This window comes from Gallus gallus, chromosome 1 (genome assembly GCF_016699485.2).
Source record: "Gallus gallus isolate bGalGal1 chromosome 1, bGalGal1.mat.broiler.GRCg7b, whole genome shotgun sequence".
Classification (NCBI taxonomy): Eukaryota; Metazoa; Chordata; class Aves; order Galliformes; family Phasianidae; genus Gallus; species Gallus gallus.
In genome coordinates, this window is record NC_052532.1 from 101,061,191 (window position 1) to 101,084,062 (window position 22,872).

Sequence of the window (22,872 nt, forward strand, 5' to 3'; positions counted from 1 at the left end):
CTAAAATCCTTTATTTGTGCTTATTTTAGTTCATATGTATTTTTGACAAATGCCAAAATGTAGAAGTCCAAAACCTGTTGCTTTCAAGAGTGTGTATAGTACATACATAGATTTTGTATCATGTTCCAATGAGTTTGTGTAACAGCCAGAACTCGAAGATAATTTTGTTTTCTGAAGCCTTTATAGCTTTGACTTGTAAGCTTTTTGTTTGTTTGTTTTTTGTTTTTTGTTTTTTTAAATCTAAAAGGAAGAGCAAAATACTGCAGGCAAAAAAGGAAAGCCTTGTGAATATTAGTCCCTTTACAGCTCTGATCATCCTGCCAAGACAAAGAAGATCTGCAGCATTACTCTACAAGGTTAACTAACTCCATCATTTTCTTGTAGGTTGAAGAACACTGTTATTCCAAAATCAAAAATGAATACTTGTCTGACTGTTATTTAGATCATAATGCTGAGCTAAAAATGTAAAGCAAATCATCAGCATGTATTTTACTGAAAGAATAATTTTTCTTTACTATCCAAAGTCCTGAAAAGAGCAGAGAAAAGTGATTAAATGTCTTCGTGATCTCTCACTTTGAGAATAATGGTGGTGGGAATCACAACCAAAGAAATCGATATCCAAATCCACAGCAAGATGATACCTCCCACAAAACCTATTTGCAATTTTATCTTCAAATCCAGGAGACGAACATCATTGTTTTAAATGACAAGAAATAGTCTTACTTTAGGCGAAAAAGAAACTGAGTTTGCTCCGTTCTCTGCAAAAACTATAGTGGTTTTTACATGAAAAGGGCTAGAGATCACTACTGAAATTATTAGAACTTACCTGATGTAATCAGACAAACAAAACATCTTACACTATCACTGCAATCATGTCTGTTTGTAGGCAGAAATAAATTCAAGAAAAAAAATATTTTTGACAAAGCAGACCTTACAGTATGACTATCACAGGAAATTACTACTACTGAATACTAGAAAAGCAGTAGAATGCCAGAAAGTACAAGTGATAAATGATAAAGAATTACTTTGTATTCACAGAACTTCTGATTCAACAGCAACTGAATTCATTTTTTACCTTGGGAATTGAAGTTTACTTATGTATTGAATGCTAAAAAAAAAAAAAAAAAAGGTTGAAATGCTGGGTCTCACTTTGCAAGTATGGTACTCTTATTCACCATGTAATATTTGTCATAAGTAATTCCTAGTATTATGTTGTTTTGTAATGCTAGTAATTTTTAAAAGCTTGTATTACACAATTAAATCATTAGGTTCATTTTCTAGGAATACAGAAAGCTATGCTATGAAAACAGTTTTTGGAAGTTTACTCTGTCAAAAATTTTCTTACTATACACGTAAGGTCCAAACTATTCTTAATAAAATTAACTGGTTTTGAATTTTGAACAGCTTGAACATCGTTATTTCTTAAATAAACATGTGTCATTTAAAACACCACAGTAAAAATATGTGTTAGAATTGGGTAAACTGCTGTCTTTTCTACTTGTTTTGTAACACTAAGATGCGTATTTGTGAAATAAGAGCATTCATGTTATAAGTGCATAATGCTAAACAGTATGCAGCCAAGTCATGATAGCAAGTTTCCCACCGGAGCATATTCATGAAGTAACAGATCTGTGTTTTAAGATAAATTTGAATGGTATTGCAGCAGCTTTGTATGATTCAAATCCCCAAACCTTTGATTTTGGGCAGTGTTTACATTCTTAGTGTGTATTTTGGAGACAGATAGTGGTTTGTCTAGCCATTGCCTTTCTTTTTAGACTGTGAACTCAGTGGGTTGGAAGAGATACCATAATATATTTGTTCTAAAATCTAATGAATTGTCCTCTATGCTGATTTTAACTTTAAATAAATTGTTTTCAAACTTAAATAATTCCATTAAGGAACAGAAATATCACAGTTCAAATGAAAATGGGGGGGCTTAAGACTTTTTATCTACTTCCATTGCAATTTCTTAAAATTTCCTTTTTATAACTAGGCTCAGATGTAAGCAAGGTTATTGTTCGCACTGCACAAAATTTTCCATATTTCAATTTCATTTGAAATCTGTCTTGAAACAGTAGCCTTACACTGATTCTATTCACTGTCCATATAATTACTGTGTCGCTGTACCTAAAAGTAAAAGAAATATATAGATACATATCCAGTCAAGGAGATTGAAATGCTTAAACATACACTGTACTGTATAAACTTTACTTCATCATCTGACAGAAAGTGAGCTTTCAATTATAAATGTTAGTAGAAAATTTATGTGCTATATATACAGAGATACAAAGTTCATATCTTACATTGGACTGCATCCAGACATATAGAAAAGACTTGAATGTCCAAGAAGTTGAATATTTTGAAAAGCCTCTTTGTTCTGATCACACCCTAGTATTAAAGTCAATATCTAAGTAATTATACAGCTGTTCTTGCTAATTGCATTGGTCTTCCATATTTTGGGTGGACTTATGTCTGTATTAATAAGATCATGTTTTGACAGTGATCTGTTCTAAATTTTTCCATTTAAATTATCTTTCAGAAACAAGGCAAACTTTTTTTGTTGTTGTTGTTTTGGTAAGAAACAGCTTACTATGTTTGTGTTTTCTCTATGTTCATGCATGATGGGAACCTTTTTCTACAGTTTCTTCTGTCATCCTAGTCTGCTATTTGTTATTGCTTCAAATATCCACTGTTTCTGATTGGTGTTGCATTGTAGTTTCCTGACTTCCATGTACCTCCAATGCGAAAAACACATGAAAGCTTCTATTTAAGTTGGGCGTGGTTGAATGATTTTCGATCTTTTAAGGGAAAACTCAAGAGAGTTGATCACATGCTTCAGGTTGAATGCTTAATTGATTTGCTTTAAAGTTAGACCAAAAAGCTTACCACTTTGGCAACTGTGAAGAACCACATGTTGCGGCTACTAAGGAACATCTTTTTTCTGTGGTTTGAGAACTGAGAAATGTATCCAGATTTGTCCATTCTACAGCTCCAAAGCACTTCAGTAGTTAAAATTTCATACACCTTTTAATCATATTTTAATGCTTTTATTATAGTGATGTTTTTCAAGTGATTGTATTTGGCAGTGTTACTGGTGAATTAATTCTTTTTTCCTCTTCTTTTCTTTCCCACTATCGCTGTTTTTTTTCTCCTTTTGATCCTTTATTTTTAATGTTTTATCTAATTTTTTGCTTTTTATTTTCAATATATTTCTCTTTCACTCTCTTATTTTCTCTAACACTTCCTGTCCACACAGATAGATGCTGTGAAGCTACTAGACGTGAAAATGGAGGCCAGTCCCTGCAGCTGCATGCTGCTGGTTTCTCTTTCATTGTAGTCATAAGTTTCTGGTGCATGTCGTGAAGCTGTTGATGAGGCAAGCAATATGTATTTTTCCTTTCCCTCTTAATATTTAGATAAAATAAACAAAACCCTGTAAAGACATAAATGTACTTTTCTATAGCTCTTCTAAAATTTCTAATCCAAGATAAGATCCCAAATAGTGTAATTTCTTCAGTCTATGCATGTAAAATTCTTCATCCAGTTTTCTGGAAACTTGTAAATGCTGCAGCAAATTCAACAGATTATGCTTGGCTTTTCTGTCTGACAGAAGTTGGAGAATGTGATCTATTCAGTTCCATTTGATTGATTTGTGTCAATGCTGTTTTCTGAACTATATTTTGGTTATAGAAAATCTATGCCTAGACTTCAATCTCAGTAACATAGCTTTCTAGATAAGACATCAATTGAACTTCCATGAGAGAGTTTTGATTCTGTGTTAATCGCTTTCACAGTGTTGTGCTTATACTTACTAGCTCCTTCCATGATGTACTTAAAACTTTCTGCTTGATATAGACATCTCTTGTACTTTCTACTGGATTTTAAAAAGCATTTCTTCACTGATTTGTAGTCTGTGAGTTGCTTTAGTTCATAGAATTTAATTTCCTATGTACCTCTGCAGCCATGCTTCAGCTCTTAGAATAGGTTGCTGTACTCAGTTCTTATAACTGGAACAGTGCCACATTCAAATTCATGGCATTAGTTGGTCTTGAAATCCAGTGGGCTTAATCTTGACCTCCAGTAAAGAATAGGTAGAAACCTTTTCCCTGTTTCATATGTAAAATGTATGTTCTGCATAACATAAAACATAGAAGCATGGAACAAAGAATACAAAGCCTCAGATTTTTTTCAAATTAATTTAGTAAGTATTTACGTAGAAGTTGACCTGCATATATCTGATAGTAAAATCTATGTAGTTGACTTTTTTAGGGTACTTGCCTTCCAATCATTACTGAGTGTAGCAGAAATAATACATATACCGTATATGGTGTTTTTTTTCTTTCATTTCTTTGGGGGTTTATAACAATTAGCTTATAATTTTGAAATTATTTGATCAAATTTAAATTCATATATCTTCACCAGTGTAAGGGATATTCTTATTTCTTAGAAACTGATTATTGTCAGTTTTGCCAGGTCTGCCAGTTCTTGTTTGTTCTCTGAAGTCATTAATACAATATTAATAGACCCTCTTCCCATCATAAAAACAGACAAACAAACAAAAGATCATTTTAGAAAACTGGCTTATGTCATAAATAAGATGTCCTCATAAGTAAGATGTCCTCAGAGTGCATATGAGTAAATCTGAAGACTACTTTACTTCATTCACAGACTTGTGAATAGACTTGTATATAAATCTGCATATTTAATATAATGAAATTATAGCTGGAATTCAAGCAAATGCAATTTATGGCTTTCATACAATCTTCAGAAAAACTTTCACCCCGTTAAGTAGGGCCACTGTTTCATTCACAAACATTGGCTATGTGCTTTATCATTTTAGCACAATGCCATTTCACTGATTTGAACTGAATGGCATTGACATGTGCTTGGCATAACATGGCGGGGAATAAGATTTCTCTTCAAATTTTGTAAGAGTTCAAGCTGTTGGTTCCCACTCAGAATCAGTTGAGTGAAAGTCTGTTTTGCTATGAATAATATGAATGTATATGTTGACGTTGTTACTTAGTTTTATGATTCTTACTTTTATAACAAACACTTTATCTATTTCATGCTTATTGTCCCTAGAGACAATGTTGAATGAAGAATAAGAATCTTAAGATGGACTTCTTTTTATTTCATTTTATGAAAACTTCTTTGTTAAACTGTGGTTTGAGCCACTGGCTGCACTTAACAGTTTTAAAAAACTTTCAAATGCAAAAATATATTTTCAGTTTATTATAACTGTGATAAGTGCTGTTGCTTATGCTAAACAGTTTTAGAGAGGAAGTGTCTCAGGAACTTTTGCAAAAAGCTTTATTTGTTCCTAACCATTTACAAAATCTATAGGATAGAAAGTTTTTGTTATCATGTTGTTATCACAGAAAAAAAAAAAAGGCAAAAACAGCAACAAAAAAGCATCCTGCAAGTACACCTGTACTTATAATCAGAGAACTGACATTTAGCAAATACGTAGAAAGTAGCTGCTGCTTACATTCCAAAGGAGAAAGAAAAAAATCCCTGCTGAAGTCTGTCCTCATTATAAGTCTCTGAAAATCTCAGTCCAAACTGATCAAGAGAGAACTGTTTGATCTCCACTGGGTGTGCCTCAGCACAAGCTCATCATAATCCGCTGCAAGGAGCTCTTTCTCAGTTTGCAGAAGCACAGTAGTACAGACACTGTGGCTTCTTGTAAAACCAGGGGAGCAGCAAATCCTGTCAAGAAGCTGTTCTTTTCAGTCCCGGCCCTTCTGCACTGTGATCCCATTGTAAGGTTGGGAACAGTTGCGGTTAAGAAAAATAACTTTCCTTTGTAGACACAATAGAGCACTTGCTAATGCTGTTCTGAACAACAAAGAAAACCAAAATATGGATACCATCAGAATGAGTCAGTACCTGTCACTGGGTAACTAAAATGTCTAGAGTAAATCTTTGATGATCTCATAAAATGAAAAGTAAAACAGATTCTCATTAAGGTTGCACAGTCAACATTCAACACAATTATGATGTTTCCTTATTTTGAAGCATTTTCTTAATCTAATACCTTTCTGCTCTTCTACTGACTTTTTTATTATGTATACGTAAGATGTCATAAACCTTTCTCTGTTCTTGGTAGACATTTGAAATGTTCTTCACTGGTTAAAAATTTACCATTCTGGCATTTCATATAGGTATATAATATAGCAAGATAGGAATTAGGGCACAGAGGATGATGAGCTCTGCACTCTCCAAGCATATTATGAAAGGCTAATTAAATGCTGTGAAAAATTTTAGAAGCTACATGTACATTGTGACTAAAAAGTTGTCTTTTATATTCAGTGTAGCAGTGCCAGTGGGATAAAGAGACAGTTCTCATTTTTCTAACTGATAGTAGATTTAACTAAGGAATACATAATTTTTTTGTACAATGATAGAAGTTTTAGGTCTACCGCAATTAATGTTCTTCTCCTTTATGTATTTTGAAATTATCAGACATTGTGAATATTTAATTTTCTTTTGTCTCTACCCTTCCCAATGGAGTCCAAAGAGTATGAATTAAGTCAATATTATAGGGATTTTGTTACAGGAGAGCCAGGCCAGACTAGGCAATATCCCTAAACTACTGTTAAGAAAAAGCAGAGGAAGAGGATAATATCCTTGGGTTGTTCATCTGTCTCCTGACATGAATAATTAATACACTTCTGTTTGAATTTCTCTTCAAAAAATCATAATTCATTCTTTAAAAACAGTGAGACAAGATTATTTTGCAATATTTTATATATTCTGTAGGAAGACACTGAAGATTTTAAAATCTTGTCTTCCTACAGACAAGAATAGGGAAAAGTGGAAAGAGACATTTGCAAATTAAAATATAATTGGTAGATAAAGACTGAATAGCTTTTAAATTGTAGTTTAGACTGCATTAAAATGATAAATATGTCTTCACAAATTGAATGTGATATTCTGCTGTCATTAGTACTTTAATGTTAGATTAGTAAATTTGTTCCTTTAAATATAGTAATTGTGAAAGAGATATTAGATCTTGTGATTGACAATGTGAAGTATTCTCATTTTTCAACATTGTCACATATTTTGAAATGCTAATATTCGACTGTCTGCAGGACTGAAGTGCTGAAATGTTCTGCAGTGAACTTACAGCCTTAAATTTAAATTGATGGTGCAGAAAAGTAAACAAGGATAATGATTACTCTTTAATATATCAGTATATCTCTGAAGAACAGTATTTTTAAAATCTTTTTATTTACAACTTTTTGAGTCTAAGGCTGTTTTCTCTCCTAATCAGATTTTAGTTGTCATATTGTTTCCTGAGTTTTATAGAATCATAGAATCGCTAAGGTTGGAAAAGACCCACAGAATCATCCAGTCCAACCATTCGCCCTTCACCAGTGGTTCTCGCTAAACCCCCAGCTGACCCCCAGCTCACTACAATCCCCCCTTCAGGTAGTTAAAGAGAGCAATAAGGTCTCCCCTGAGCCTCCTCTTCTCTAGACTGAACAATCCCAGCTCCTTCAGCCACTCCTCATAAGGCCTGTGCTCCAGACCCCTCACCAGCTTTGTTGCCCTCCTCTGGACACGCTCCAGGGCCTCGATGTCTTTCTTACAGTGAGGGGCCCAAAACTGGATGCAGTACTCAAGGTGCAGCCTCACCAGTGCTGAGTACAGGGGGATAATTACTTCCCTGTTCCTGCTGACCTCACTATTTCTGATACAAGCCAGGATGCCATTGGCCTTCTTGGCCACCTGGGCACACTGCTGGCTCATGTTCAGTCTAGCGTCAATCAACACCCCCGGGTCCATTTCCTCTACACAGACTTCCAGCCACTCTGGAAGCCCCAAGCCTGTAGCATTGCCTGGGGTTACTGCGGCCAAAGTGCAGGACCCGGCATTTGGTCTTGTTGAATCCCAACCCTTTGGCTTCAGCCCATCTATCCAGCCTATCCAGATCCCTCTGTAGGGCCTCGCTACCCTCAGGCAGATCAACACTTCCAGCCAGCATCTGCAAACTTACTGAGGGTGCACTCAATGCCCTCATCCAGGTCATCAATAAAGATATGAAACAGGACAGGCCCCAGCACTGACCCCTGGGGAACACCACTCGTGACCGGTTGCCAGCTGGATTTAACTCCATTCACCACCACTCTCTGGGCCCGGCCCTCCAGCCAGTTCCTTACCCAGCCAAGAGTGTATCTGTCCAAGCCACGGACTGCCAGCTTCTGGAGGAGAATACTGTGGGAGACAGTGTCAAAGGCTTTGCTGAAGTCTAGGTAGACTACATCAACAGCCTTTAGCCAGTTACAGAATGGTTTTGACCACTTTTGACCAATTACAAAATAGTTAAATGATTTACCTAATAGAACTTCAGATATGATCCTTTATTTTTTACAGTAGGGTTATTAGAAGATAAATTGCTCTCTAGATAAATAGGAAAACATTGCCCATAAAAACACATACTGCCCATGTAAAAGACATAGATTTATTAGCAATAAAATATGTCTGTCTATATGGTTTCACAGGATATAGAAAGCATAATATCACTACAGAACAAATTAACATTCCATTTAATGTTGTGATGGAAGTATAGAGCCAAACACTAATGTAAAAAATATGTTCATGGAAAAATAGTTAGGATGAAAACAAATATACTAGTTTAATTAAAGATGTAAAAATATGATCAATATTCAGTTAGATCCATGGGCCTTACTTAGCAAGTTACAGCATGGAAACTTCAGGCACTAAATTCTACAGCTCCACTCACATCTATATGTAAATGTAAGGTGAATTGATTAAGCTTTCAAAAGAATTTTTATAAAAAAGATAACGGAGATGCATATAGTATTTGTGACTGGGCTAATAGTCTCCAGTCTTCTATCTGTTGTCCATTATGTTGATGATTACCATTGCTCATTTCTTCAGGATTTTGGGGGGAAAGGGAAAAAACAAAGTAGTTGAACAGTATCGGGACAAAAGTAGCTTCTGAGGTCTGTAACAGCATCACTGAAATCTGTGTCCAGGGCTCTTTGAAGCACAAAGTGGACTTAAAGCGTAAGCGATGAAAACTTACAGGGAAAATTCTATTTCTTCTAATGCCAGTCTCCTAATATACTCAACAGTGTCAAATAGCAAACATAGAAAATCTGACAACTTTCCAGTTGAGAAACAGTACCTGTATGGAAGCTGTATGTTTGGGAGATACATTAAGTATAAATGGTTAACAGGCACTAGGTCAAGCAGCTGAGATAGGAATATCCATTTTTGTTCATTTTTTATATAGTCCACCTAAAGTTCTCAGAAAAAGTTGTAGTTACACTTGTCTTTGTAATTACATTACCAAGTATGATACTGGTATTAATGGTTCTGAATATTTATTATTTCATACTCAACATTTTTGTAGGCAACTCCCAGCAAAAACGTCATTTTCATATAATTTTAATAATGATACATTTTAAGGGAGCTGTAATACAAGCAAAATAAATCTACTGAATGAATGTTTCCAAAAGAATTACATTGAAAAATGCATAGAGTTTACCCCAAGCTACTTCTCTGAAAAATATTGCAAGCACCACAGTTTCTGTAAGTTTATTGTTTCAAAAACAGCATAAAAGGCAATTTTAAAAATCTAGACTTAAGATAGTTTAATTTGTACAGTGATTACGTGGTTTCAGTTCATCACATTCATGTTTCACTGCCACTTTGCTTCACTGGTTTCTTTCATGCATGCAATACCTCCTGTCATTACTCTGCTTTGTCCCTCCCTGAAGAATGTCTGAATAGTGTCAATGTAATGTCCTTCAGCATATTTCCAAGCACAGTGTCAAGAAGTGTATGTAACTTTGTGTGTCTTTCATCTGTTGTTCAAAGTTCATATTTTGTGCAGCTTCTGTCTTCATTTTTTGTAATAAACAAAACTGACTTAAACCATTTCTATCTGTATTTTCTTTATTACTGATACTTTTCTTCTTGCATTATCTATCTTGTAACTGAAGAGATTTTTTTTGTGTTGTATCAATATTTACATTTCCACAGTAAACCTCCGTGTTTTATCCAATAGCAAATAGATCTTTTGAAAAAATAAAAATCATTAAATTAAAATTCCCTGATTTTCGGTTTGGCTCATGCTAGATTGCTGCCATACTAGTCAACTAATAGACCAAATATGTGAAATATATGTATAAGTGTGCTGTCAGAGCTTTTGATCCATACCAATTTAATCTGTCTTCTTAAAACAACTGTATCTCAAAAGGCAAGTGTTTTGTACTAGGAGAAACTGTAGTGGTGCACAGCACTTCCATGCTGTGTCAAACTGCTGACATTTGCAGTTGTATCAGTATAACTGTTTCAAATGAAAACATGCATCATATACTGCCAACTCTCATAATATTAAATTTATATTTTTATAGCTAATGGTATACAATAATTACGCACTTAAAATATTATTCCAAGTAATACTTCCAAGCTCAAAACTGCTGTGTTTGCATTTACCTCTGTAATGAGCTAAAAGAAAGTGCTGTCAGGCCTGAAATATTTTATCATTTCAAATACAGCCCCAACACAGTTTGACTCTTTCAGGCCTCCTGACTGTATTTCTCTGGTTGCAGCTGTCATCCAGCATAAAGATGCAAAAATCTCTCAGGTCTCTGTGGTATATGCATGTGATTTTGAATCCTTCCAATTAGCACAATAAAAATAATTTGATCTTTTATGCAGTGACAGTAATCAGAACACCCGTAATTGTATGTTTTCAATACACATATCAATCTTAATTAAGCTTTACAGATTTTTAGAAATTCCTTTAAGAGATGTTCAGTAAATCTGTTGTCAGTTTGGATTGAGGAAACTGGGACACAGTCATTTCTTCAAGGCCTTTTAACATCCTGAGCATAGAGCTGATGCCACAAACTCCACAAACTCAATGTCTTTACACAGTCATTCCCCACTCTGTACCGGAAGAAAGGCCAGGCTCTGTCCTCATTTTTAGGTGCTTTTTGTTGAAAGCAAAAAGCAAAAAGCAGTGCTTTGTCACACATGTAAGGTGCTGGGACTTTCCTTCCTTGTTTTGTTCCTTGAAAATACTGGGGAAAATGTATTGATTGGCTGGCTGAACTGTGAAACAGATTGCCCTGGAAAAGTATTTCTTCTCTTGGCTTTGTCTGGCTGCTTCTGCTACAGGAAGAGTGGGGATTTCTTCCCTATTTCCTCTAGGAGGTAACCAAGAGCAAAAAAAAAAAAAAAAAGAAAAAAGAAAAAAAAAAAAAGAAAAGGGGGTATGATTTAGTATAGTTGCAGAGCAAATACTCAAAATAAAGAGCTGTAGCTACCTGATAACTCTTTAGGTGCATTATAGGTGCTTCTGAAGCTGCTTGAAGATAGCTTGGTGATGCTGGGAGTAATTTTTAAATCTCTGCTTAAAAAATATAACTGACAGCTCCAAAGAATAACTTCAGTTCCAAACCTAGAACTTTTTCTACTCAACATGGCCTTCTTTCCTTTCCCTTCTTAACCCTAATCAGACACAGACAAGACATCCTCAACAGGAACATTCAAGTTGCAATTTATACTGCTACATTTGTTTTATTTAGCTATTTCAATTGAAACTCATTTAAGACACCTTCATATGAAAAAAAAAGGCCATTGGAGTAATTGAGAATTTGGTGCTACTCAGTATCCAGGAAGAGCCATAAAAGTAATTTCAGAAATAGTAAAGAAAAACTCCTTCACTTGAAGAGATATCAGAAGATCATAACATTACTGGTAAATGCAATTTTAGAAATGCTCCTTTGAGTAGCTCACATCTCTCAAGCTGGTAACATTTCTGGCACAGCAGACTGCCTTGACTGTGCATGCATTCTGTGCTGTCAGTTAAGCTCTCTAACTCCACTGTGGGCAGGCTTGGTGATGAGCCAACTGGTTGGTATCTTCCTCACAGTGAAGATACATAATTTATGGCCACAAGAGTTGGAGTAATCCTTCACTCTTGCTAATCAGGATCAATAATAGTGTCCCCTTATTTTCCACAGCTGTGTGTCAGGCGTGTCTGTCAGAACATGCCAGTAGTGCTGTACAGAGCACATACCCTCATGTGCTTGTACAATGCCCTGCAGTAGTATTTGTCCTAGGAGAAGTAGAAGGAAAAATCACTACAGAAAAAAAAATGCATTGAGACTTATGTTGATCATGAAGTTAGCATCTTTTTGTATTAAAGGATGAGATAGAAAAGAATCCTAATGACTGGAGTGGGGTCTTTTGCATCATACATTCCCCCAGCAAATGTTTGCACAGAATCATAACAATTGTTTAAAAGTTGATACTGCAACTGTATTGTATTTTTTATTTCATCTGGAGGTAGATATGTAGATATATAGCTGCTGGGTACTTACTGACTCAACAGACCAGTTTTATTGCTTTAAATCACTGAGACCAGCACACGCAACTTCAGCTCTGCCAGACAAAGTATTGGAGCTTGTTTGGGCAGGAGAACGGATTACTGGTTGGTTTCTCCTTTTTGCCTCCCATGATTTTTATTTCAGTAAGGCATAGTACTGCTCAGAAGTGGTCAGCTCTTGTTCAAAGCTTAAGTGTTTTCTTCAGTCATCAAACTATTTTCTTTAGGGCTTTGCTACCAAAGCTCAGTACATGCTACTCTTGTGTACTACTCAGGATACAATTCACTCTATGAGTGAATTTGAGTACGTGTAACTTGGGAGATTCACTCAGTGTCACTGCATTATGATTAACCTCACCAAAGGAATCAGAGCGCACAGCACTCCCTTCACACATGTCCAGGACATTTCCTTTTGGAAAATGTATTAGGAGAACGCTTTGACAGACAGCAAGCAAAGTGCTACTCTTGAGATGTATCTATTTCCAATACAAGAAAATGCAAGAAAGCATTATGTATCATTATATCATTTATAAAAGAGTAATGAGTTCTTCTTAGCTGCTATAAATTGATTATTATTTTGTACAAATTTCAATGTACATATATCCCCAGACAAAAGAAGGAAGCATTTCAAAATATTTGGAAACAAATTAATAATTTCAATGATTACAAGGAAAAACTGACTTTTGTGTATTTTGCCATACACTGTCTCCAAGACACATTTTAGGGTATTTGCATACATCTTTCTATCTGGACTGGACCTGTATTGCAGATCCATGCTGCCTTCCTGTAATTTTGTAACATTTCTGATAAATTCCTTCATTGCTGCTGTTGTTTTTATCACGATGTACATTCTGCTTAGATGTTAAACTTTTTGGTACTATGTTTGTTTGGGTGCTGATCAATGGATACTGACTTCTGAAATCTGTTATCTATTTAGAGGTTCTGAATAAGTGTCTGAATTTTAGAAGCTTTTGATTCCAAGAAAAGTTCCAGATCAAATGAAAATTTAAGACAGCATTCATAGTTAGTACAGAAATATCCATTGTGGATGGGCAACCTATGTCTTGGATGGCTTAAGACAGTTCAAGAGGATGACAAACCAGATAATGCTTTTTTCCTCCCACTACCCCTTGCAGCATTTTCTGGTTCCTCCTCTAGCTCATAATTTTCAAATACTGCAGCTGAAAAGTAGTTCCAGTTTTAGCTTCAAACCTGTCTGAAAGAAAGGATGATGGTTCAAGCATAATGCCCCATAATGCACACATGCTGACACCCATTCAAATGTAGCTGTCAGGCACTACCCTATGAGCTTACCGAAGTATTTTATATATATATATATATATATTTCTTTAATAATGTAAATTACCATAAAAGTTAAGGACCAAGTAGAATCATCTCTTTTCTTTAATCCATGTGTCCACCTCTAATGAGGTGGAGAAGAGAGTGAAGGAACAAAAAGGCATTCTATTGAATGCTTTTCAACAAAACTTAGAATCACTGAATGACTGAAAATGTGAGGGACCTCTGGAGACCTTCTTCTCTGACTCCCCTTTTCAAACAGGTTATTTCATACTCCACTTGCAATTACTATTTTATTGCACAAACAGTTCAATGTATACGTTGTGATTATGTACGGGTACAGAAAACTTCTGTCATGTCGATGGATTTATGTAACGTAAGGGTGAGTATATGAATGTTGCATATAAAGTTCCAGTCATTTTATGCAGAAGCAATAACTTTAGTTTTCTGTGTATGAAGTGTACCGTACTTGTATAGTCTGTAGGTATTTTGGTGGTGGTTCTCACGTTAGACCTGCTTCCACTTAACGTATCTGATCTAAACCTCCAAAAAGAATTCAATCTGAATTTAAATCTGAGTGCCCATAAAATTTGCCTGTCCAGTTATTTCTTTTCACTGGGAAATTCTGCTTCACTTGCCAAAGTTCTTCACTGGTCTTTCCTGTTATTTAGATGACTATTAAAAAAAAAAAAAAGAAAAAGTTCAATTATGTTTTTGAAAATTAAAAGTACATTTTATAGAATAAATGAGACCTTGAAAATTGCCAGCAGTTTCCATGGCATTTATAGAAACTTCCTTCATTTTTTTAATACATTTCTAAAAAAGTTTGTGTTTCTGTAAGTATTCATTGATAAATTCTTATTTGAAGGAGTAGATGAGTGAAGTGCCTTGCTTAAAGTTGGCACATTTCTTCATTATCATGACAAGGTGTATTGTATTATTTATACCACATTTTATATAATAAAAATCACATTGTTTTGAACCTAGCATAATTTTATCAAAGTTTCATGAAATCTCCTCCAGAACTTTGAACTTCAAATTGTTTGTTTCAATCAGTATTTTAAAAGGCTCCTCTCTTATTAGACTGCTCAGACAAGTAGGCAATAAACTTTTCAAAACAAAAGAAAAAGTTAAGATCATTTTCACTCACATTAACACTGAATTTGTGTAGTTTAAAGTAAGTGTATTTTCAACTAGAAAAAGAATGTACATAATGTGTAAATACATTACTGTGATACAGCACAAAATGGAACTGGTATTTTGACTCCATTTGGACCTTAAAGCCCACCCAGCCCCAACCCCTGCCGTGGGCAGGGTTGCCCCCCACCAGCTCAAGCTGCTCAGGGCCCCATCCAACCTGGCCTTGAGCGCCTCCAGGCATGGGGCACCACAGCTTCTCTGAGCAGCTGTGCCAGCGCCTCACCACCCTTTGAGTCAAAAATCTTCTTCTAATATCTAATTGAAATCTCTCCTCTTTCAGTTTAAAACTAAATCCTTGTCTTATCACTGTCAGTTAAAAAAAAAAAAAAAAAAAAAAAATCAGTGTAAAAAGCCCCTCCCCACATTTCCTGTAAGCCTTTCTGAGTTACTTGAAGGTCATCTCAGGGCCTTCTCATCTCCAGTCTGAACAAAGTCTTTCTTCCTAGGAGAAGTGTCCAGCCCTCTGGTCATCTTCGTGGCCTTCCTCTGATCTCGTTCCAACAACTCCATATCTACTGTGTGCTAGGGGCCCCAGGCCTGGATGCAGTACTCCAGGTCTTTCATCAGCCAGCACCCCCTAGTCTTTCTCCTCAGGGTTGCTCTCAGTTCATTCCCCACTTTGCTTGTATTTGTGCTTGGGATTGCCCTGACCCAGTGGCAGGATCTTGCACTTGGGCTTGTTAAGCTTCATGAAGTTCACACAGAACCATTTCTCAAGCCTGTCCAGGTCCCTCTGTATAGCATCCCTTCCTTCTATTGCATCAGCTGCACTACTCAGCTTTGTGTCATCTGCATGCTTGCTGAGGGTGCACTCAATCCTACAGTCTATGTCACCATCAAACATGTTAAATAACACCAGGATCAATACCCTCAAGGAACACCCCCCTTTATTCATCTTCACATGGACATTGAGCCATTGACAGCAACTCAGAGTGCAACCAGTTAAATGGGTGGATGTATGAATACAGTAAGTTTTGGAAGATATATCAGAAATTAGACTCGTAATATTTAACTAGGATTATTTATGTTAGAGAAAGGAAATGGGTGAAATGACAACTTTCAATGCGTAAACGGAACAACCTTTCATTGCTGCACCATCATTTTACTTATTTGAAAGTGTTCCTTTGCATTTTTGAAGAAGGGAGAATAAATTTCAAGTCTGTCTACGTGCTGATCCAATCACCCAATTAAATGTATATATTCAGTGTTGGCTTATTACACGATACCATGATACCAGCTTATTTAACAGCTGATAAAATAGGCAATGAAACAGATTGCATAAAAACTAAAATTCTCTTCTTCAATTAAAAAAAAAAGTTTTTACTTTTCCATTTAAGAAAGATATCGAATAGACTAAAAAAGCATGTATTTCTATTAGTATTCATTGACGTAGAAGTCATCAAGAAAATTATTTTTAAATTGTGTTTGAAAAGGTAAATGCATATTTTCTTAAAAATCAGCTAAGCAAAACATATGAAAGGTTGAATAATTTTCTTAATTTTCATAGTCCACGGTATATTGTAAAGGTGGGAGAAAGATGATAGCAGTTACCTTGTTAAAACATTTATATTAATAAATCACATTGTTATGTTTTTATGTCTGTCAGCTGAAACAGTAGTTATGTAATCTACTGTGAAAACATCTTGCTCTTATTTTTGGAACAGGCATAGACAGCTGCAAATGGAAATGTACCACTGCACTGCTGACTCACACTCCCAAGACATGGTAAAACTAAGCAAGCAATTCTGATGCCAACACCAGTGTGCAAAGTAGAAGTTTTCCGCCCCATTGATATCGGCTCAGGACATACCACAACACCTGCAATGCTCACTACCCAACTCCTGAGCTAAACTGACCTTCTTGAGTTAGGCTGGCCCGTGAACCATTACTAAGTTCTGTTTTTTTCCCTTAAGTTACCGATCAGATGCAATTCCTCGCCTTCATAGTCGTCATCTGAATTCATAAGCAATACTTGTTTGTTCAGAGTCACAGTATTCAAAACTATTGCATTATTGGCTACTACAGAAATATCAATTGAGACAAAATTAGATAAGCAGCTTTAAAGGCACAACTACGGAAAGCGAGATCAGATGTGGGATATATTTGTTCTGAAATGTATGACAGTATTTTAAGGTTCAAAACTATACAAGATGAGGTCCTGACCATACAGTCATTTAATAATACAACCAGTTTTCTTCATGTTAATTTATTTGACAGTTTGTCTCTGCAGACTATTACCTTGATAAAAATTGTTCTCTGACTTCTTCATTCTTCTGTAGTTTAAAAAATGACCTTTTCAAGAATAAATACTGTTTTACCACTCTTTTAGTAATTCTCCTTAGCACCATTGCTAATTAATTACATTTGAAATGTGGAAGGTGACAACTTACATCAACTGTTACCATGTTGAAAATTTACAGTGTTTTTGTTAGGATCTGTACTGATATACATCATTTTGAAATGTTAAAAGTATCATATTGTTTATTGTTAAATAATGTGATTTCGGCTCTGTGACCATATTGGATTTTCAGCAGTGGGAAAATGTTATGTAGAAAAGATGGTTCTTGGGATTTTTTAATTGTGCTGTATATGCGCCTAATTTTCAGTACTGCTTCTTCCCTTTAGTTTCTGAATGGTATATTTGTAAGCATCCTTTAGCCTCCTGATCTGTGACTTAAAAACTTTTGAAAATGTTATTCTTCAGGATTAATTTTATTAATGAATTCAAATTTTCTTTCTTTCAAGACACACTTTTTAATGGTCTTGGACTTCGTGCTATTATTGGCCTGGGAGTGGCGGCCCTTTTGTTAATCCTTGTTGTGATTGATGTCAGCTGCTTCTTTGTACGACAATGCGGATTGCTAATGTGCATCACCAGGAGGATTTGTGGGAAGAAGAGTGGCTCAAGTGGAAAAAGTAAAGAACTGGAAGAAGGAAAAGCTGCTTACTTGTGAGTATTATTTACATATTTTAGAAACATAATTAAAAGAAAAACCTTGCTGTTCAACTTGGACATTTTGCAGTTTGATAAAGGGGGTGTTATAAAAGATTTCAATTACTTGGAAAACTGTTCTCTAAAATGTATTGAATCATTTGTGGACAACTGTTTTCTTAAAGGAGAAACAAGGACAAAAAAGAAGAAATGAGTATAGACCATGCTTCACTTTAAGATAACCATCTTATGAAGCTTGTGCTATTCTACTAGAAGAAAAATTCAATCATAGGTCAGTGTAGGCACATTTCTACACTGCCACATGTTCATCTTTGAGCTGCTAATGCCCAAAAACTTAGCCTATGTCAGTGCCATTAAATCCAGAAATAAAGCACATAGCTTTGTGGAAAATACATGAAATAGTTTCTCAAATATAGCTATTATTGTAAAATTTTGGGTTTTGCCCATAGAGTTTTGGAATTAGAAGTATTCTTTAGTTTTAAAAATAGGAATACTGAGATAGATGTGGCTGAATTGTCAGTGAGCAAGGTTGTTCTTCATGGCAATAGTTAATGATTGCTAAAAATAAAGGAGAAAGAACAATCCTGTTTCTCAAATGTACCCTCATGTAGTGGCTACTTCATCAGATAAATGGGAATGAAATGGTCATTTATGTGCATGTTTCCTTAAATGATAAGAGCAGATGGTGAAATCTCTGGAAAAACAAGTTCAGTTACTGATTGCATAAAGTAAGTTCTTTAAAGACCCACTGTTCACAGGGTTTTCAAAAGATTAGACAGAGAGAGGATTACTTATGATCTCTCATTTTAGGCAGTTCTATTTATTTACTAAATATGGCAGCTTCATTTTCTCATTATGCTCATCCAAAAGATTTTTTTTTTTTAATGTACGATGTAATATCTGTGACAAGCTATATTCTATGACATAAATAGCATTTACAAGTACTGTTCCTATGTGGTGCAGCTCTCTCAGGAGTCAGAACACACACTTCATTCCTCTGCACCTTTCCAGAATCCATCTTTCCCAGATGCAGATTGGAGAGCAGATTTGGTGGCCCTTATTATTCATAGCTACACTGGACTTCTCTGTTGTCAGTGCTGGAAGTGTAAAAGTCTCTTTTGTGGTTTTAGTTATGGCGATTGGGATTCAGACACTGTGGCTTTGTGAGGTAACCTGAGTGCATTTCTTGGTGGGGTTCTCAACCCTTTTTGAAACAGCTGCACAGAACCAAATCATAAGCAGGCACACAGTATTTACGTCAAGTAATGTTTCTGAATAAAAGAAGTTATGCCATAAAACAGATGTTTCCTAATTCTCCACAGGTTACAGACATAGAAAGTATAACACAGTTTTTCTATCACGTGAAGCCAGCGTGTCCTGTTCAATAGTCAGCATTTACAGCGTCTGTCTCAGATTCAGCTGTCCTTTCCTATTGATCACAGCACTTCAGTTTGTGCTTTAATTTCATTTTCAAGAAGTAACCACATATGAATTAGTGTACAGACCCCTTCTGAATGGGAAGACCTCAGGGAGCTACAGCTCTAAATGTCACTTGACAGCAGTTTATGCATGCTGTCAACATCTGATACACAAATGCAGCTCCATGCTGTCTAGAGCTGGTCGTGTAATGGTAATTCCTCCGCGACACCTTTTTTTTTTTTCAAGAACAACTATACTATTTAATTGTATCTCTTTCTTTGTTGTGGTGATCTTCAGTGAGTCTGATGATAAATAAGTTGGAACTATTTTTGTTTACCTTATTCTTTGATTTGAATGTTAAGTGTTAAGGGTCAAAATTTGAATTTCTTTCATGCCAAATGTCATTCCCTAAAAGATGCTGACATTTCCCTCATTTGAATATGTCAGATCACATTCTGGATCTTTGAGTGGCTTTTTGGTAATTTTTGTTGTATTTTGACTGGTAGGAAATATATAGTCATCAGTTATGTTCCATATGTAACTAATGTAGAAACTACGCATGTAACATACACACAGCTACCTGGAACAGAAACGGTGAAATATGTTTCCTGTAAGGAGCATTCCCCTCCATGTAATTTTTAATTACTACACAGTTTGTACTTTCTGTATGGATCGATTCCTCAATTATGAAATATACGCAATAATGTATATTTTATCCATAAGATTGTGCATATAGAGACATACTAAGTAGAACTTACTGTTCCCTCTACCAGCCCTGTTATGAACCATTATCTTTTCACAGATATCAGGCAGCCATGACTCCACTTGTAACTATATGGCAATGATATCAAACAGTCAACTCCTACATAGCACATAAATTAAATGCCTCTGTTACATGCATTGTCTACAGAAATGAGCATGGTATCCATTTATCTACATTAAAATCGAATTTCAATTGAACAGATAAATAAGCACAAATTATGCATCTAAAATTAAAAAATATGTTTTAGGATTCTACCCGTGAATTCTTCCTTAGACAACTTCTCAATTACGCATTTTTGCGTGCTACACTCCTGTTAGGCTGTAAAGATTTCCTTGAGTATGATTACCAGAAGATGCTCAAGTATCAAGGTACTTTCTGAATAGATTGTTGTACAGCTTGTTTAAAGATGATTTTTTCAGAAATGATACAATTAGACAAGGATTTAATGAGATTTTTTCTATGGTGCACAGCAATCTGACTGCTCTCTGGAATGTGTCACGTCCAGAAAATAGTCTGTTAAATATAAAAACAGCAGTTCATCAGTTACCCTGATAACTCCGTGACACCTGTATTCAGTTACCCTGTGGTTCTAGACTGCAGCTGATAAGTTACAGGATATGATTCCTGATTGGATGTCAGGAATAGGAAAGAAATGTATACATGGAAAGAGATTTTATTTTGAAAATATCAGATATATCTTGGATATCCTTTCATCTGCATTTCAAGATTCAAAGTATGTGCTAGTTATTAATTAATAGCCATACTGTTAATACTGCTGTTAATGCAAAAAGTGCTTTGCATATCAAGTCCTTTTACCAACAGAAGTGTAATGACAATACTCACTGTTCTGTCCTCTTTACAATCCATTGCCCAACTGACACAAAAGTTATGGATTGCCTCATGTGTGAAAAATTACAACCTGTTCCTAAAATGGGGGAATTACCACATAGAAACAGAGAATTTCTTCCACCAGTCTGAATAGAGCAGGCTTGGTTCTTATCACACAGGGACTCTTTGACAGCTGGGACTGTCAGAATCTCAGAAGACTGAAAACACACTTGGGTAATTTATATGATACAAGAATGGCTCTTTATACTGCCAGAAAGTTCAAGCGTAACTGGGGGTCAAGTTCTATATTTACTGTACTGTGTTAGCTAAATTTATGTCTATTCCCATGAGGAAGTCATCCATTTTCTTATTATTTATTTGTAAACAAAATGCTCTTTTGAGATGCTAATCCATGATTTTCTTGGGGTAGGTAAGTAGCCATGGATACAGGATACTTTGAAGATTTCAAGGAACTGAGGACACACTGTTAAATGTGTCTCGGTGGTGTTAATTGTTGATAATTAGTTCCACTTTTTCTCTGCCAGCTTTTGAAGGAAGAGATCTTGGTAATTAGTTAAGTGCAATATAGTAAATATGATGATAAAAACTCAGACTCTTTTAATAATTTTTAGGAAAGATGGATCAAAAGAGCCAATAGTGGAAATGAGAACAGAGGATGAAAGAATTACCAGCCATGAAGATGGGAGCCCAGTAAATGAGCCGAACGAGACTACTCCTCTCACAGAACCGGAGTAAGTAGCCCAGTATTCCCCAGTGTCTTACCCAGAATCTTGGCTGCAAGGCCACCCTCACACTGCCAGGAGAGAGGTATATGACAACCATGTGCTGTGGCAATGCAGTTCACCAGTGTGTTTTTTTACAGTAGTTGATCTAAACCATGGTTCCCCGAGGGCAATGGCCAAGGTTATCACCAGACATTTCTCTCTTCTTTCTGTGGCCCAGACTCTCACTCACATCAGCCCCGGGATGGCAACACAATTGTGGGAGTTCTTCAACATGCCTGGATGTTAGTGAACATCTTAAGGAACTTTTCTTGCCTTCTCTGCCACCCTGACTCCCACAGTGCTCCTTCTCTTCTCTTAATGAAGACAGCACTCAGGGAACATGGGGAGGTCTGCCCTGCCTTCACTGTCCTTCTTACTATCCCCCTGCTGATGACCCAGGAAGCCCCTCTCATCTCCAGCCATCTCAGCAGTCCATGCTGGGCCTGCTGGTGGTGCACCCACACCCCGCTTCCATCCTTGCTCTGCCCACCATGCTGAAGGGTGGGAGCATGAGGGCCAGGCCCTGCCTGCCTCCTTGGATCAGCGGTGTGCCAAGCATTGAGAGAACTCTTACAGAATAGTGCTTTTCTCTGCAATCTTTTGAAAAGTACTTGGAATGTGTATTTGAGGGGTACTTCAGCGAACCAAGTTATCTAAGGAGTCAGTGGAATGTAACTGTAAACATTGTAAAACTACACTAGGCCATGGCTGTATTAGCAGCTAAGCCACTGATGACAAATTGTTTAATGTCTTTAAGACATAAAAATGTGGTGGAACATGATAGTAGCAAAGAGTAAGTTCAGATTTTTCTGTTTGTCCAAGTCATTAGAACAGCTGGCAGACTGAAACATGAAGCAGTTAAGATCAAAAATGTTTTATTATCTTATTGAGGGAAAGAATCAGTCACTGGTGGCAGGAAAAATAGTTAAATCATTTGAACAACTAATCAGGAGTCTGATGGGTATTACGTCCCTGGGAGAATAGGGCTGCTGAAAGATACTAGTAATGATGACAGTTTCTTTCTTGGTCATTTCTTTTCTGACAACAAATGGCAAAAGGCAGCAGTGCAAAGCACAGCTGGGTGGAGGTCAGATGGTTTAGCTAAAGATTCAGGGCAGTGTCACTTAGGAAACCAAAGATGAGTCAAAAGCATCAGGCAGTCAGGACATCTGAAGGGACACTGGCTCTAGGGGAACACTGCAAGACCTTCTGCTCATTCACAAGTCATAACAGATAAAGCAGAGAAGCA

The 22,872-nt window shown here is 36.1% G+C and overlaps 1 protein-coding gene across 2 annotated transcripts in view; it reads left to right on the plus strand.

Moving 5' to 3' along the window:
* NCAM2 (neural cell adhesion molecule 2) overlaps positions 1 to 22,872 on the plus strand; it is a 262,883-nt gene that overhangs the window by 232,781 nt on the left and 7,230 nt on the right. The window contains exons 16-17 of one of the 2 annotated variants that reach the window (XM_425540.8): positions 17,621 to 17,825; positions 21,471 to 21,590. In XM_425540.8, coding sequence (XP_425540.7) covers positions 17,621 to 17,825; positions 21,471 to 21,590 — 325 coding nt within the window. Of the gene's footprint in view, positions 1 to 3,256; positions 7,425 to 17,620; positions 17,826 to 21,470; positions 21,591 to 22,872 lie in introns of those variants that run through there. The other variant, XM_025144886.3, reaches the window with a different exon arrangement.